Here is a 17,183-nt window from a genome sequence, read left to right on the forward strand (position 1 = left end):
CCCCCAAACATACGGAAACCACAAAAAATGCAGCAAAACACTGCAGTTATCTACAGATAATGGAATGTACTGTAGCATGAGATCATAATAGATAGGACTACACAAAAAGTACAATGTGTACAATGCCAGTACAGTATGTATATTTTCTTAATAAGAGAATAAAAAGAAGTCATGATATGAAAATGTTTGGATTCTTTACATTTTGAGCAACTTCATTCACCTTCATACATAAGCTAGAAAAAGAAAAAAAACTAAATGGTTTTATAAATTGAAAAAGGCTACCAGACTCCAAAGGGATTCTCCAAATAAGAAAGGCACAAAGGTCAGACTTCTTTATCTAAAAGCCTTCAGCAGAAACATGGCTTCAAATGGGTTTTCCTTGGCCTAATAACCACAGTTCTTTCTGCTACAGGAAATAAAACACTGTATGAAGTGGATGGCAGTAAGCAGTATCCCCTGTTCCCAACTGTCTGAAATTAACTGATTGAGAACGACACGACTATATATATATAACTTACTGGATACATATATAAATAAATAAGAGTGACTGTGGTGGCCTTACCATTCTGAGTAAGCTTGGTGGAGCAGACCAGGGTAGAGATTTGAAAAGAGTCCTTGCTTATTGTGCAGCTTCCCAGGCCCTGAAGACTCTTTCCTGTAGCTGAATAGCCTTTCTCTTCCAGTTCTAACTTGGTGGCAGGAAGGTTTAAGTACACTGATGAGTCTTCCAATTTCTTTGCTTCTGCCTGTTGTGCGTCATAGACAAAAACAAAAAAGATACCACACTATTGCATATACTGTAGTTCTCCCACTTCATGAGACTTGCAAATTAAAGCTCGTTTCACTTCAAGCAAACAAAGAAAAATTATTTGATATGCCTATCTTCTGGTACTTAAAGCATTACAGCAAAGTTTTCTTTTCATCTTGATACTTTGTTTAAAGAGAGAGAAAAAATACAGAGACAAGGTGCTACTGAAAATTGAAAAACAATGTAGATTAAAGAAATCACATTTTTTTAAATATTCTGTACTGGAATATTTAAGATAATAAAGGTTACAAACAAGAGGAGGCAATTTGTTCCTGGTATCCTGTTTGGTAGTTAGCTGACTGATCAAAGAATCTCATCCATCTGTTACTTGAAAACAGACAGAGAATTGGCTTTAATAACATGGGTAGGTTGCTTGTTTTATACTCTCACAACCTTTTGCATAAAGAACTGTCTTCTGTTCTTAGTTTTAATTGCCATTCTCTTTAATTTCCACTAATACCTTCGATTTTTAATACATTGAATTAACTTCAAACATCCTCTGAAACTCAAGAAAGAGGTCCCCAATCTGTCCCAAATTAATTTCAACTTGGAGACCCGATTTGTAAGGCAGCTAGTACAGAGCACTGCAGAAGACCAAGTACCACTGGAGAGAATACCTTGTACACTATGAGATCATGCTCCCCATCTCGTAGCGTCGTTCCATCATACCTCATCAGCTTTACAAACGACAAAGCAAATATCTTCTCCGATTTGTCTTTGGCTAAGAAGAAAATGTAAAAGGAGAAAGGATGTAAAAATAAGTACCTTGCTGCATCATCCAGTATTAGCATAACTTCAGAATAAACCATTGCGAAAGCCTTACAGCCAAGTCTGGTAAGTTCATATCCAGAAATAATGCCACTCGACACATGCCAGTTTTTAAAACTCCAATGCCACATATGAAACGTACGATACCTTCATTGGGCACATTGATTGTGTGCATAACTGGGCATGGTTTGATGCATCTTAAAACCAATTTTGTGTTCAATTTAGTAGACAAACAAGCACCAACATCACAGAGTTCAGGAAACTTTAGGACACTCTACTGTTTTGAGCTTTAACACATTTTGCCTGTATTGTTTCAATCTTACTTGTGTAACAACAACACAAAAAAAAACATTTTGTGCTGCATCGCATTCACACAGAGGAAGCACGTCCTCTGCCATGGAACATTTTCACACACAGAACAGGTTTGCTGGAGATAGCATTTTCACATCCCATCTCATTATTGCATTCAATGACACAGAACACTGCCTGTACCTTGAATGTTTCAGTTGACCAGTTTATTTCACACCTCCCCAGAGCTCCTGCACTGCTAGATCACCTTCCAGTTGATGGATTACAGAGTATAATCGGCAAAAAGGTGTTGTTCAAAACAGATAATGAATACGTTCCCCATAAATTAGGAAATAAAGTTTTACAATGAACCAAATAAATTTACAGTATTCCAGTGGATTAGGTCAATTAGAATTTGGCTTTTTGATGAGGAGCATGTAGTTTCTTAACCCAACTGAGGATTCAATAAGTTAGTGAATGGGGAAGTCATTCAAACGTGAATGCAGCTGGGGATCAAGGTGTTCAAATTTACAGGAAAAATGCAATTCATCTGAGGGAGGCTTGAGTGCTCTAAACACTCAAACTCTCCATTAACTTGGCACCTAATTCTGACAGTGATTAAGCCATGCTGCACACAGGACTGAAAGCCAACTGGTGGTAGAAGCCTAAAACCATTCACTGACTTCTAAACAGATTACCGTATAATGAACCAGAGCAGATACTAGGCATTTTACATCACAATAGCAGCTCATTAAGGCCAGAATCTTTGTAAAAGTCTCCATCATTGTTGTGGCCACTTCCAATCTTCTGCCTCATCTGGTGCCTTAACTTCTTTTCTTAGTGACTTTCCTAAAAGCTACATCAACTTTCAATCAAAACTGGTAAAATTCAGACAATCGATCATGAACTATATATAAACTGACCTTCAACTGAGGTCTTGGTGTTTTGTTTGTGGTACTGTTATTACTACGACACAGAAAGTCTTCTAGAGAGATATACCAAAATAACTTTTTTTTCTTTTATGGACTCTTATTCTAACACAGGGGATACTCCCATTCACATAAACCCGTAATGGCATTTGCTATAGCATTCCGGCTCAGTCACATAGTAATAGAGGGAGTCCGCTTCTCCGTATGCTACAAGAGTACCCTCAAACTGCCTTGCGACAGGAATATCTGTGACTAGCAGGGCAATGCTGAGGTTTGTTAGTACAAGGGCAGCCAAGCTAATTAACAATTTGTGATTTAGCCAAGATTTAAAAAAAAAAAGTTCAAATTGAGTCACGGTCACACCACTCCCTCAATTTACAGGAATGGGAAAAAATCAAAACTGCTTCTACATCACTGCCATCCGACATGCAAACTGAAGAATGGCTAGAAGTAGACACTTTAACAAACCATTACTTCTCAAGCTCACATACCCTCACATTTTGTGGATTCAGCAAATGAAGCTTTTACCATTACTTTAGATGAAAAATAGTAGACCAGTGACTCTTGCATGGCACGAAATTCTTCAGGTAGATTAATGACATCCTTCAACCCCAACTATTAAAAACTAATAACACACCAGAATCCACAGTGGGTATGAAAAATAAATAAAGCAAGCAGAAATCAGTTGACATTAGTAAACAGCAGCCGGTAAGTGAAATGGCCTGATTGCGCAAGTGGGATATCTTTCATAAACCACTGTGTGTTTTACTGATACCTCATCCAGCATGACTTTCCATTTAAATTGATAGGTTTGCATATGAAGACTGTGCTCTGCTCCTTTTGGCTGCTCCGCACTGCCATGTGGCTGGCAGATGGAAGGCTGTGTCTGCCAGGATAGGGTTCCCTGCACACTATACAAAACAAATGCACTTACTACCACCAGCAGCAAGACTAATTCCCATTGCACAAATCATTAATTCCATGTTCGACAATTCCTCAAGGCTATGGAGAACTTGGTGTACTCACTGCTATACACCTACATTATGGGGAAAAAAACATGGAGCAATTTCATTTCCCGCCATGAAGGCTGAAATGTTCTTTATTCCAAAGAACGGTAAAGTGCCACTGCTGGACACCTCACTAACATAACATTCATAGCTGGGTGGGTTGTTCGGATATTTTGTTCCATGGTTATTCCCACAGTCTCAGTCTGTATTAATTGCTGATACAAAATACACTCATTGCTCATTGCCCCCCTTTTGACTCACAATCCTGGGATGATCGGTGCCGAAAAGTGAAGCGCAAGTGGCTGCGATTCACGTCCTCAATAGGAATAGCAACCTGAAAACACAAAATGCAGAACACGATCAGCAACATGAATTTAATTTCTCCTTTAAACACCAGCACACGATCAAGAAGATCTCAGAAATCGCAGACAAAATCAAAAATAACCTCAGAATTCAAATAGAAAAACTCATGGCGGTGACACAACTTTAAATATCTAATCAACAGCAGGTTATACAGAAGGGCGATACTGCTCGAGAATCACTACTTGAGGAAAAGCTGCATGTTTTGACAGAACAAGTGATCTCCTAACAGATGGTTACAGTAGGTTAAAATCGTACAGGTGTGATGCTTGTTACTAGATACTAGATGGCAAGAGGTGTGCTGAACGTACAGTGAGCATCAGGCTAATCACTGACTACTACACAAGGACAACTATTGAACAGGACTCGGAAAAGGACCATTTGTACAAGCATTATAAAAACTCTCACTCAGACTTCATTCCTAAAGCAAAACTGCATGGCAACAGAAAAGCAATTTTTATCCAAATATTTTTTCAGATAATTCAGCTTTGTTAAGCATGATCTGACAGGATGTCCCTAATCTCCTCAGATATTTTAAAGAAAAACAGGAAGCTAAACATTTAGGTTTATTTAAACACTAGTGAAGTCACACTTATTTCTGCATGTTTAATAATGACATGAAATGCCTGAACCCACATTCTTTTTGCTTGGCAAACAGGCTCAGCACTTTAGGAAGGATTCTTAAAAAGGCCACCTCATACAACCAGCTGTATGAACACAAAGTGTGTTTTAAATCATATTACACAAGCTGAGCTCTTAATAATCGTGTGCAATATTTTTAATTCCTCGGGATATATCCCTAATATCTTGCATAAAACAACTGAACTAAACATTTTGCTACAAAAGCTTTATTACAGGATGCACAACTTTAAATATGTTAAAGCATTAAAAAGATTTACATTAAGAATAGAGCCGCTGTGAAATTCACACACATGGAAGACTAACCTTTACAGTTTCGAACCAACGGGGCTGTTTGACCTGATAGTATATCACCGACTTGTACTCAGAGATCCCATCATCCCCAGCTCCAGGAAAAATTACATTCTTGATAAAGGGAGGAAAAAAAAATAGAGAAATGTGTGAATCAGATGAACACCACATCATGCGAAAAACTAAATATTCTAAAGATCTGCAAGATTAAAAAACAATGCCATTAAAGAGAGGCTTTGCAGTAACCATGTATCATTCTGCTGGAGTTTGCCACTTTCCCTCTCTCTGCTCCATCTTACATCCTCAACATTATGCTGCATCTCTCACTAAATACCATATCTTTCAAGGACTGGACTAGAAAATACCTCATGTCTTAGTCTGTGGTTGGGAAGTTTTAGTGTATTTTTTAAACATTCATAATAGCATTTAATACAAAAAGGACAAGAACACTTCAAAAAGACTGATTTTAGAAGTCTAACTGGTGCAGAGTGGTTGTATGAGATTATTAGCACTAGGGTAAGCACACTGGCACTTGACACTCAATCTAAGGCTGACCAAGAAATGACAGGTGGGTCTGATTGTACTTTTTTTCATGCAGCTTTACATGTCCTTTACACATTCGAGGTCTGTGACATTTGTCATACAGAATCAGCACTAAACTTGTATGGTATGGCGCCCATGCAAGCAATTAGGTTTTCCCTCCCAACCCCTGCAGCAGATCAGGACCTCTGAGTAAACGACTCATGCAGCTCCAACATGGATGAATTATTCTCAAGCAGACAGATTCATCCCCTTCCTTATGACTCACTCTTATTAGGGAAAGTGGCAGAGGTCCACACTAATGGCTTTTGACATCTTGCAATTATGTAAAATGACAAGCCGAGATTTTTGCAAAGCATCGCAAAGCTGGGAGGAAGAGGCTTCTAATGCCAAGGCAAACGATTCCCTCATCAAGAAAGATGCCTAGTGGCACACTACATGACAAGAAGCAGGCCGATTCGGTGTGCTCCCACTAGATGATGGCTTCAGGTACCAGCAGAAGTGCTTCCTTGTGTTAAAGTGATGGGAACACTCTGCTTCCTCTTGCTTATCTGCCATTATTCATCATGAACAAGACGTATGCCAGTGTGGCCCCATGCCAAGAACGAGAGGTGGAAGTGCTTCTTGTATTAAATGTCTAATGAAAACTAACAGCTTTAGTATTTCGCCTTGGCAATATCACACAAAAACTTGTGTCTGTTCATTTTCAATCAACAGATTTCTTAGACCTGATTACCAGACGTTACAACAGATAAAAATGGATAAAGATAAGCTTATAAAGAAATGCTTTTTTGCAGTGGAAGACACACTCAGTAACAAAAAAAAGTGCACATTGGAACAAAATCCCTATGACCTGTTCCCACATCTGTGAATTACAAATACACCGTACAGACAGTAAGAACGGTCAGGAAAAAAAATATGGCTTCAATATAGAACCCAACAACTAACTGAAATATCTACTTCTGAGGGCCTCTTCTGTATAAGTCCCAATGGTATTCATCTCATGAAGGAGATAATGTAGCAATTTAACATTAGACTCTCATCATAACAACAAGCAATTAAGACCAAGAGAGGGGTCATTGCACCAGGCCAAGGATTTATTATTTTTGAGATCAGTACAACACAGATGCAGACAAAGAGATGATGTATATGGCTGAAAAAGGAGCCTCATAATTAACTAATGGACTGGAGATAGAATTAACTAGAATTAAGTATGCAATTGCATTCACAGACAAAAATTCCTGTATAAAAAGGCTGTACCCATTTAACTCACACCAGATTAATTCAAGGTAAGGGCTTTCAAAAGCTGGATCTTCCAGTAAGTTGCAGAACAGGACTTTGAATTAAATTAGCTAATTAATGACTGAACTGAAATGACTTTTAAATAACTGAAATAATTCATAAGATGGTTCTAGGAAAAACGTACAGTAGAAGACAGAAGGCTGAGTCTTGTTACCAACTAAATCTGCAAAGGTCTGAGCTTCTATGTTATACTGTAACAGTAGAATTCTTATTCCTGGAGAAAAGAGCTCCTGCACATAAGAGCTAAGACTCCAATAGTAAGGATAGTAGGGCAACTCTTAAAAAGATCCAAAGCCTTACAATTTAAGTTTAAACTCAAACATGTGAATGACAAAAAGATTATTCAGCGTTTCACTTTTTTGTTACTTCACTACAAACAACCATTCTCCAACTGTTAGCTCCTCCATGACGTAATCGGGAGAAGTACACAGTTCCTTAGTACACATACAAGCAGATACAAACTGATGTATTTCAAGGCCTTTGCTATTAACCCCCCCCGGGGTAACAGAGTCAATACATCAATCTGCAACCCAATCCTTTCCCAAACAATAAACCAGACAAAACCAAAAACCAACCAACACGCTAGACCAGATTCTGTCTTCTCAGCTGTCTTCTCCTTCTCTAAAAGATTTTACACACAGCCAACACACCCATGCTCATCGACCCACAGATAAGTCATTGGTGTGCAAAATGGAAACTGATGTCATGAGGGTTCACTTATCCCTCTCACCGGCAGGTCATGTACTGTACCTACCAAATACAGGTCATGTATTTAAAACCAGCAAATCAAACAAAAATTCAGTATTAATTTGCATCTCTGTATTTTAGCCTATTCAAACCAACACAAACGCTAACTGTATTTTAAATACATATTTAAAACATATATAAAACTCTATTTTAAATATATCTACTGCTCCAGACCTATTGCATTTAACAATAAACAAAATGCAAATGTGTGGGCTGTGTTGACAACATAACCAATATGTTTATTAAAGCTTGAAGCTCTGACCTTGATTGTCAAGAATCAAAGGAACAAAAAGACAAGAGTGACTGCCTCAGGCACTGCAACTCAAGTGGCATCAGAGGAATTTGGAGAAACACTGCTGCACTATGATTATCAATGTTGGGAACTGTAGAACTTCACAGAAAGATCAAATAAAAATAGGGAAATAAGGGTAAAGAATCTCAGTACCTCCAGTCTCTTGCCATCTTCGTCATATACTGACATGGTTACTTCTACATTTTTAGGTGTCGTCTTGCTTCCTTTATCAAAATCCCCCTGGGCCAGTGTTACATAGATGTCATTCCTAACATCACCTTAGGGGGAAGAAGAAAAAGACCACAGGGTTAGGCCACTGAGCGTTCTGTAAAAAATCTGTGTTTCCTAAAGCTACCAAAGTTACTGCCAGAACGCATTTCATTACCTTACCAGGGATTCCTGGGATAACATAATGAATATATGACAAATGTGCTTGCCTTACACCTTACAAGAGCTGGTGGAAGAAGTGCTCCGATTGGATTACAGCACGTAACAGAATTAAAAAACAGAATTAAAAGCTTAAGCCTCTTTATGACAGACTGTGTTTCAGAAATTACTCAGAAGAAGTAAGGGAGAAATAACATCCATTACAGCCACAATGTCAAGAGAAAAGGTCAAGGCAATTAAAAGAATTTGCTGACTCTACATGAGAAAACGCAATCCATCCAGGGGACACTTAAGACAACTCAAACTGGGGTCTGAGGTTCAGGAACTCCGAATACTAAGTGCAATAAGTCATTTCTTTGTCATCTATGCCTATTGACACTCTCATCTATTTGCAAAAACCTTAAAGTGCCACAGTTTAACAAATCATAACCTACCAGGCATTATAATCTCAGGAAATCCCATTTTTCGTGCCACAGCCGTAGATCGATCAACGAGATGCGGGAAGTCTTTACGGATCTGATGTATATCTCCAGGAAGCAGTTTCAATGTCACCCACAGACCTGAAAAGGCAATAAACAATGTTACAAACACACAAAGCAGAATTCCCAAATTTACAACTTAATTTTAAGACTCCCTACATTTCCATACGTACAATTTTAGCACTCAAATAAATTAATTTAAATATTTATATTTAATGAATATATCAAAAAGAGGAAGTTGCTGTTTGATTGGTGGAATATAGGCCCTTTTATCAAGTATAATTTCACAATTTACAGTAAATGCAACATTAATACTTCAGACAGACCACTGTGCTAACATTATTTCATTGTATATCCATGTTATGTATCTGTCATGTTTCAGTGAGCAGACACATACATGAATCTGTGCTATACCCCCTGAACATGGGTACAATTTTATGACTTTTGACAAATAATGATTGTTATACACAGAGATGAATTGCTCCAAGATTTAAAGCAGGCATATTAAAATGACAATCCATAACAAGGAAAGCTCCAGTTGACAGTAACTACTTCTCAAATACACGACTGTTCCTTTAGAAAACTGTTACTGTATATTGCAACAATTTTACTGCTTGAATTTTAGCATACTCTTGCTCAGATATTCTGTACTTCTGTTTAAAATACATGATTACACTTGTAGTCTAAATACCACATATTGTCTTATCCCCTACCATCATACTGCGATACAAAAAGGGCAAAAATCTCTCATTAGCAAAAATGAAGAATGCACACATTTTACAGCAATAAAGATTCATATATAGTCAGCAAAATTGCATTTAAAATAATTATGAAAAATGCAAACCTACAGTTAAAACAATGAGATGGCACAAAAACTAATGCAGCCTTTGAAGGGTAAGAAATCTCAGTGAGGGTAGGAAGAAATCAATTCAAATCATTGATAAACCTAATCCTGAAATGAAAGATCACAAAGGGAATTTCTCTTGGAGGTCTGTTAATTCATCTTCACAGTTAAGGAATTTCATGTCCTATGATTGTGCTGGAGCTGACCTTTCCTTTAATGAGGCCTCAAAGAACAGAAATCATGAGGTGCGGACTGCGGTGTGTAAAACACTGAACACAATCTGGATTGGTATAAAAAATACTGTTCAGCTCAGTTCACTGCATGACCACTGCTGGCCTTTGAAATGCTACTGGTAAAATCCTTTCCTACCCTCTGCTTCCATTTCAAATTAGCAGACTTACTGTATCCACCACAAATTAAAATCAAGGCATTTCCACTTGTACAAACCAATTACAAATGGCGAAACCCCTTCCTTTAAAGCAGCTTAAGATTGTACTTGGAAAGTACAGCTTAAGACTACATTTAACCTAAAATGGTATCTAAAAAAGGAAGCCTGTTATACTCAGGCATTCTGGCCGGCTTTTGCATATTAGATGTAAAAAAAAAACAAAGGGGTAAACAAAATTCAAGGGATAACTCTATGAAGTTGAGAGTTAAGTTTTTAAACAAAACCCACTTCTTTTATTTTACTTAAAAAGGAAATACCTTTGCTAAATCGATGCACACTTGCTGTCACACAATGACAATGTAAGGCCAGAATTTTAGAATGTGAAGAGTTCTACACCAGTGCCATCACCGTCCACCATAAAATAAAATATGGGATCATCTACTATTCTTTCTTGCAAATGCACAGTATTTTAGCTACCTTAAAGGTTAAATAAGCTTCAGTGGGCTATCGCAAAACTAACCTGTTTCTATAAGAATGTGTTTTCCAACTTTTTGAAACCCATTTGCAAGTACAATCTTGTACTCTCCATCAGGGGAAAATTTAAAATATTAAGCATGTTGTGCAATCTAAATTAAATTAAATATACATTTCTATATACACATTTCTATCCAGCAGTGGCTTCCTAGCACTCCATATAATTCAGTGCTCTTGATTACTTGGGGGAAATGGGACAGTCTTAGCTAGACTTTTAAACCACAGATGTGCCTTCACAACACAGAAAACAAGGATTTTTTTTTAAATTCTGTGCTCCAGCCAGAACAAAACCCCTACCTTGGCCCTTGTGATTTACTTCTTTGGCAGCGATCACTTTGTTGATGACTGTCTGAAGGAAGTCGTTCTCTCCCGCCACCCTGGGTGAAAAACGGGATGATATGTTCAGCTGCTTGTGTCGAATGGCGTCATCCAATGCTAGCCTGGAGTATGCACATGAGGGCAACACCACAGGAAGAAGGAAAAAGAGGGGAGCACAGAACACCGGAAGGGTACAGCAAATGAGGGGTGGGGAAGACACACACACACACCAAACGTTGATGCCAATATCATGACACAGAAAGCCATTGTTAGCCAAAAGCGAGACAAAAGAAACAGGATGGGTAACAAGAGAGACACACAGGAAGACCATTATTTAGGAAACTGCGACGCTGCTCTCGCAGTACAAAAGCAAAACCTGAAAATGTTTTGTTTCCTTTCATGGTCCCCAAACTAAAAAGAGAAGCAAGCTCTGAGAGAACATCCCCTCCCCCAGCCTGGCCTCCTTCGCTGCTGGCAGCACAAAATCTGCATGGTTTAATAGATGCACTTCATACTAAACACACATGGGGCCACAGTGGCAGTGTTTGTGAAAGACAAAAAAACAGTATGCAGGTATTTGTTTTGCAATACATCAATGATTCTAATCACCATCTAAAGAAAAAGAAACTGAAGATGATGCAGCCTGGTAGGATTAAAGATATGCTACCTGCAATGAACTCTGATTTATATGGGATGGGCAGTGAGACTCCAAAGAAATGAAAAGAAGAACCTGTGGCTTTATATAGCATTATTGTAAAAAATAATCAGGACTCAAGGGGATTGCACACTTCACTTGAAAGCACAAAAACTACTATGAAGATTCTGAAAATTATAAATTCCATGCCTTCTATAGTTTTTGTACAGCCCCAAATGATACAGTACATTGTTATGAGGTAAAGGTAAAAGAGGAGAGTATTGTTCTTTATAATCTTTGGGGATTTTGTTCCAAAATTCAAGCAAATAAGAAGTGGACTGAATTATGAGACAACAAAATAGCCTGACTAAATCAAATTATAATCTGTACCTTCTGCTGCCTAACAGACATCTTGCTATTCAAAGTACACAGTATCATATCAATCTTAAAGAGCAGACCAGACTTCCAAGAACACAGGACTGTTGGCAACACTGCAGAGATCGTCAATTACTACTGACATGAGGGGGCCAGCACCTCATATCAAAAAGGCATTTCCATATAAAAACAAATCATTAGCATTAGCATTAGCCAAGTATAGAGTGAATTTTATAAGTTATTATTGCAAACACCCCTTTAAAAAGCGTTCCCCCTAAGGTTTATTTACAGGTTTGACTATTTTTAAGATACAAAATAGCAATTACAGTGATTTGCAAAGCTTTAAGGATTTCTGCCGTAAGTATTAAATGAATTACAATTAAGTCCGCTCCACAAGCACATTTTTTAAATTAATTTATTAAACAACTATTTGTCTTATTCTTAAACCCCATCTACTGCAGATCTCTTTATCTTCTACATCTTCGGGGGTTATCAGAAATATAACATTCTTCAGGAAGAGGACTCACTTATTTGCACAAGATATGCACATCACTTAAAAAAAGAACTGAATAATCAGCAAACTAAAGTTCATGAATATTGAATATCTTTAATCACAGTATGCCTTTATAGAATAAAATTGAATTCACATTTTTTTTTAAATGAAGTACAGTAAACTGAGCTAAAGAGAGGCCAGACAATTGCATTTTTATTTAAATCTGTTTTAATTTAGTACCAAATATTGGATCCATGCTAAGCTATTTAAGGAGTAATTGTGTGTTAAATACAGTGTTGTCTCACTCAGTTTTGAGCATTCTTAAGGTTGACTTCTATTTTAGTCTATTAAAGACTACAGCAGTAAAAACAAACCACATAAACATCCTGTCAATATCCATACCACAAATTTCTAAAACAAAACTTTAATTACAAATATTTCTGGATTTCCACAATGTTTCTGTAATGGGGTTTCCAATTTAAACTCAAAAGAATGTTTTATTTCTTCAAATGATTTTCTGACTCCCAATGCTATTTTACTTGTCACTCATAAATACTTACGGCTGGAAAGGAATGAAGTGCTGCTTGTCCTCATCATCCACTTTGCCAGTTATTATGTCAGTGACATCCATTACTGGAACACAGGAAGCTGTAGTTAATACACTGTGCCCGCCCTGACCCAAACAACCTAAAATGAAGTTGTTCCCTTTCTTTTATTACTTCAACACAACACAGAAATACAAAGCACACAGAAGTGCCCACTCATTAACATAAATGCTTAGACGCCCTTTTTATATCACAAAACAGTATTTTCCATCAACATTCAAGAAGGTGGTGACCAGCAATCAGACATAGGGAATTGTGCATTTGCAACAAAAAAAAAGTGTACAGTAGAGACAAAGGTAAAAGAATTACTCCTTGGTTCTCCATGCCTGACCCACATAGATGCCTCTGTAGAGGATAAGAAAGACAGAAAAAAGAGACTCCAAAACTGACTTCAAAAACACGTTTGATGTTTATACTGATGGCTCAGTCTCTTTTCATTTTTCCTCTGGATAGCTTTCTATCTATCCTCTGCAATATCAGCAGTTATCACACAGTTCTAATCACTAGGGCTAAGGAGTGATATTGTGTGCTTTTGTCTTTTCCGTTTATGAAGCTAATCATCAAGCACACTGTATTAATCAGCACTTTTTTGCTGCCCAAGAAGAAAATATGAGTCCGCTGAAATAATTTACTGGTCATCCCATTTCTTCATGGACCAAACCCAGAGATCTAGATCCTTTGCAAATTGTACACTGGTTGCAAACAATATATAACTGAATGAGAACCATTATATGCAGAATAATCAAAAGAGGGCTGTCACTCTAAACAAGAACATCAAGAACACTGGACTTGGTCAATGAGTTCAAGAAAATCCTTTGAGGACATCTTAGTGAAAATTCCCTCTATTCTTCTCCCTCTACCTTACAATTGTGAATAATTCAATCTGAATTATTCATTTTCCTAGCTTTAACATTTTATTTTCTGTTTCTTTTCCCAATTCTTGCCTTTGCTGAATTAATGAGGTAGTCTCTGGAGGTGATCAACTCATTGTCTGACAGCACACTTCATTTTCCAGGACAGTGAACAAGTTTGTATTTCAAACTTCATATACATTTATAGTATGTATACAGGATGTATATTTATAGTATTAATAACCAGTCCCATACTGAAAATTAAAATATCAACGAGTAAACAGCTGATCTTCTAAGATGTTTTATCTCATTCTTTGGATGAGATAAGAAGGAGACCACAAAGTTAAATATTGCTTTTACAGTATTTATTGTACTGGGTGTGAGTAAAGGGCCAGGATAGTTAAATTAAATTACCTGCTACTCCAAAAGGCCTGCGGAGACCAGAGGTCAGTTTTTTGGTATTATTGTCTCGCAGCTCCATGCGTCCTACCCTAACTATCTGACAAACAAAGCTGATTCTCTCTCTCTTCAGGTCCTTGCTTCCGAGATCCTATACATAAAATAAAATAACACAATAATTATAAAAGATATAATTGCACATTGCTTCACTGCAAATTGGAACAACATGCATTCTCTGGTAATTGCAGATTCCTCTCCTGGAGGCTCGAAGAATGTTTTACGAAAGTGATGTGCTTCTAAAGTAATTGGCTACAGCCCGGCTTACCTTCCCATTTACTGGGCAAAAGTCGACATCACCTTGGAATAAAATGTGTCTGATTTTAGTTCCTTGTCAAGCATGAGCTGCCTATTAAGCTATGCACCTTCTACAGTTGAAAAGATTGACATTTCTGATTGAGCATTTCCAGAAAAAGCCAACTTTTGTAATGATTTTCTGCAATTTGCACACACAATGCTTAAACCTCCAGCTTTAATTCTGACCAATGGTTCATTTCTTACTGAGATTCCCACCAGGGACTCTTCGGCTCTTGCTAACAATCATGTAACCCGTCTCTCCTACAGGTCTCTTAGCAGCCATTAGTGAGGAATGACCTTTAGTAAACAGCCCTGGGGTTTAATTTAAGCTCTACATCTCCAAAACTGAACAGCTCTTCTTAACAGACATAGCCAAATTACCCTCCCTTTAACTTCTCTGGCAGCATGTAAATAGCCAAGCCCAGGAAGACATGAATGGCATCTGAGGTTTCTTTCCAACAAAGAAAAGAAAGAGACACTCACTGTGAAAACAGACCGCAGGTTGTGGAGCTGATCGATATCTTTTACTAATCCTGAGCTCGACCATCTCACTAGATAGTTTTCACTACAAGAAAATTAAAAACAGCAAATTAGCATCTCTATGATCACTAAAATGAACAACTTAAACCTCACTGGATTTGACCAAATCCATACACATTTTATTGCATGCAATCTGACTTTTATTTTGAATATTGCACTTGTCCTGTGAGAGGCCAGATAAAACGCACGGATAGGTTACGATGTGTGTTTATTATCTAACGGGTACACAGTAAAGGAAAAAAACATTCTCTACAGAAAAACAGGCTAAGCAATATAGATAATACTTTATCTGTGAAAGACATCCATGAAACCAATCATTACAACCACAGCTGCAGAGACTGTTAATAAGGAGAGCATCCCATTGGGAAAAGAAACAACATACCTGATGAACCTGAACTCCACAGGGTCATATAAGGACATAAGAACTTCAGCATCCTCACCAATCTTGCACACCACATTCTTCAGGGTAACAAACAGGGCAAAGGAAGGAGTTGAGGCAAATTTGGCTTGTCTGTTTAAATCAATATTTTGCTTCTGGGACTGCAATGGAAAAGACAAAAACATTCACCTCTGAAAATGTGATTGGTTCATTCACAGAATTTACAACGGGGCAGCTAGAGCCAGTCATATCAATCAAGATTTAATGCCATTTTCTCCAGTTCATCCACAGGACAGTACTTCATCTGATCTGCTGCTATATACAGTGCCTTGCGAAAGTATTCGGCCCCCTTGAACTTTTCAACCTTTTGCCACATTTCAGGCTTCAAACATAAAGATATAAATTTTTTATTTTATGTGAAGAATCACCAACAAGTGGGACACAATTGTGAAGTGGAACGAAATCTATTGGATTTTTGAAACTTTTTTAACTAATGAAAAAATGAAAAGTGGGGCGTGCAAAATTATTCGGCCCCTTTACTTTCAGTGCAGCAAACTCACTCCAGAAGTTCAGCGAGGATCTCTGAATGATCCAATGTTGTCCTAAATGACTGATGGTGATAAATAGAATCCACCTGTGTGTAATCAAGTCTCTGTATAAATGCACCTGCTCTGTGATAGTCTCAAGGTTCTGTTGAAAGCGCAGAGAGCATCATGAAGACCAAGGAACACACCAGGCAGGTCCGTAATACTGTTGTGGAGAAGTTTAAAGCCGGATTTGGATACAAAAAGATTTCCCAAGCTTCAAACATCCCAAGGAGCACTGTGCAAGCGATCATCTTGAAATGGAAGGAGTATCAGACCACTGCAAATCTACCAAGACCTGGCCGTCCCTCTAAACTTTCAGCTCAGACAAGGAGAAGACTGATCAGAGATGCAGCCAAGAGGCCCATGATCACTCTGGATGAACTGCAGAGAACTACAGCTGAGGTGGGAGAGTCTGTCCATAGGACAACAATCAGTCTTACACTGCACAAATCTGGCCTTTATGGAAGAGTGGCAAGAAGAAAGCCATTTCTCAAAGATATCCATAAAAAGTCTCGTCTAAAGTTTGCCACAAGCCACCTGGGAGACACCCCAAACATGTGGAAGAAGGTGCTCTGGTCAGATGAAACCAAAATCGAACTTTTTGGCCACAATGCAAAACGATATGTTTGGCGTAAAAGCAACACAGCTCATCACCCTCAACACACCATCCCCACTGTCAAACATGGTGGTGGCAGCATCATGGTTTGGGCCTGCTTTTCTTCAGCAGGGACAGGGAAGATGGTTAAAATTGAGGGGAAGATGGATGCAGCCAAATACAGGACCATTCTGGATGAAAACCTGTTGGAGTCTGCAAAAGACCTGAAACTGGGACGGAGATTTATCTTCCAACAAGACAATGATCCCAAACATACAGCAAAATCTACAAAGGAATGGTTCACAAATAAACGTATCCAGGTGTTTGAATGGCCAAGTCAAAGTCCAGACCTGAATCCAATCGAGAATCTGTGGAAAGAGCTGAAAACTGCTGTTCACAAACGCTCTCCATCCAACCTCACTGAGCTCGAGCTGTTTTGCAAGGAAGAAT

At 38.1% G+C, this 17,183-nt stretch overlaps 1 protein-coding gene across 4 annotated transcripts in view; it reads right to left on the bottom strand.

Annotated features, from left to right (window-relative positions):
* The window catches only part of dock1 (dedicator of cytokinesis 1), a 309,108-nt gene that overhangs the window by 256,853 nt on the left and 35,072 nt on the right, over window positions 1-17,183 (bottom strand). For 2 of the 4 annotated variants that reach the window (XM_088635091.1, XM_088635090.1), the window contains exons 8-18: window positions 15,555-15,712; window positions 15,116-15,197; window positions 14,294-14,429; window positions 12,984-13,056; window positions 10,901-11,043; window positions 8,793-8,918; window positions 8,125-8,249; window positions 5,106-5,204; window positions 4,062-4,134; window positions 1,426-1,529; window positions 563-746 (exon numbers count right to left, since the gene is read on the bottom strand). In XM_088635091.1, coding sequence (XP_088491217.1) covers window positions 563-746; window positions 1,426-1,529; window positions 4,062-4,134; window positions 5,106-5,204; window positions 8,125-8,249; window positions 8,793-8,918; window positions 10,901-11,043; window positions 12,984-13,056; window positions 14,294-14,429; window positions 15,116-15,197; window positions 15,555-15,712 — 1,303 coding nt within the window. The remainder of the gene's footprint in view (window positions 1-562; window positions 747-1,425; window positions 1,530-4,061; window positions 4,135-5,105; window positions 5,205-8,124; window positions 8,250-8,792; window positions 8,919-10,900; window positions 11,044-12,983; window positions 13,057-14,293; window positions 14,430-15,115; window positions 15,198-15,554; window positions 15,713-17,183) is intronic. The other 2 variants (XM_088635093.1, XM_088635092.1) reach the window with 1 other exon arrangement.

Source organism: Lepisosteus platostomus, chromosome 6 (assembly GCF_059453375.1).
Source record: "Lepisosteus platostomus isolate fLepPlt1 chromosome 6, fLepPlt1.hap1, whole genome shotgun sequence".
NCBI lineage: Eukaryota > Metazoa > Chordata > Actinopteri > Semionotiformes > Lepisosteidae > Lepisosteus > Lepisosteus platostomus.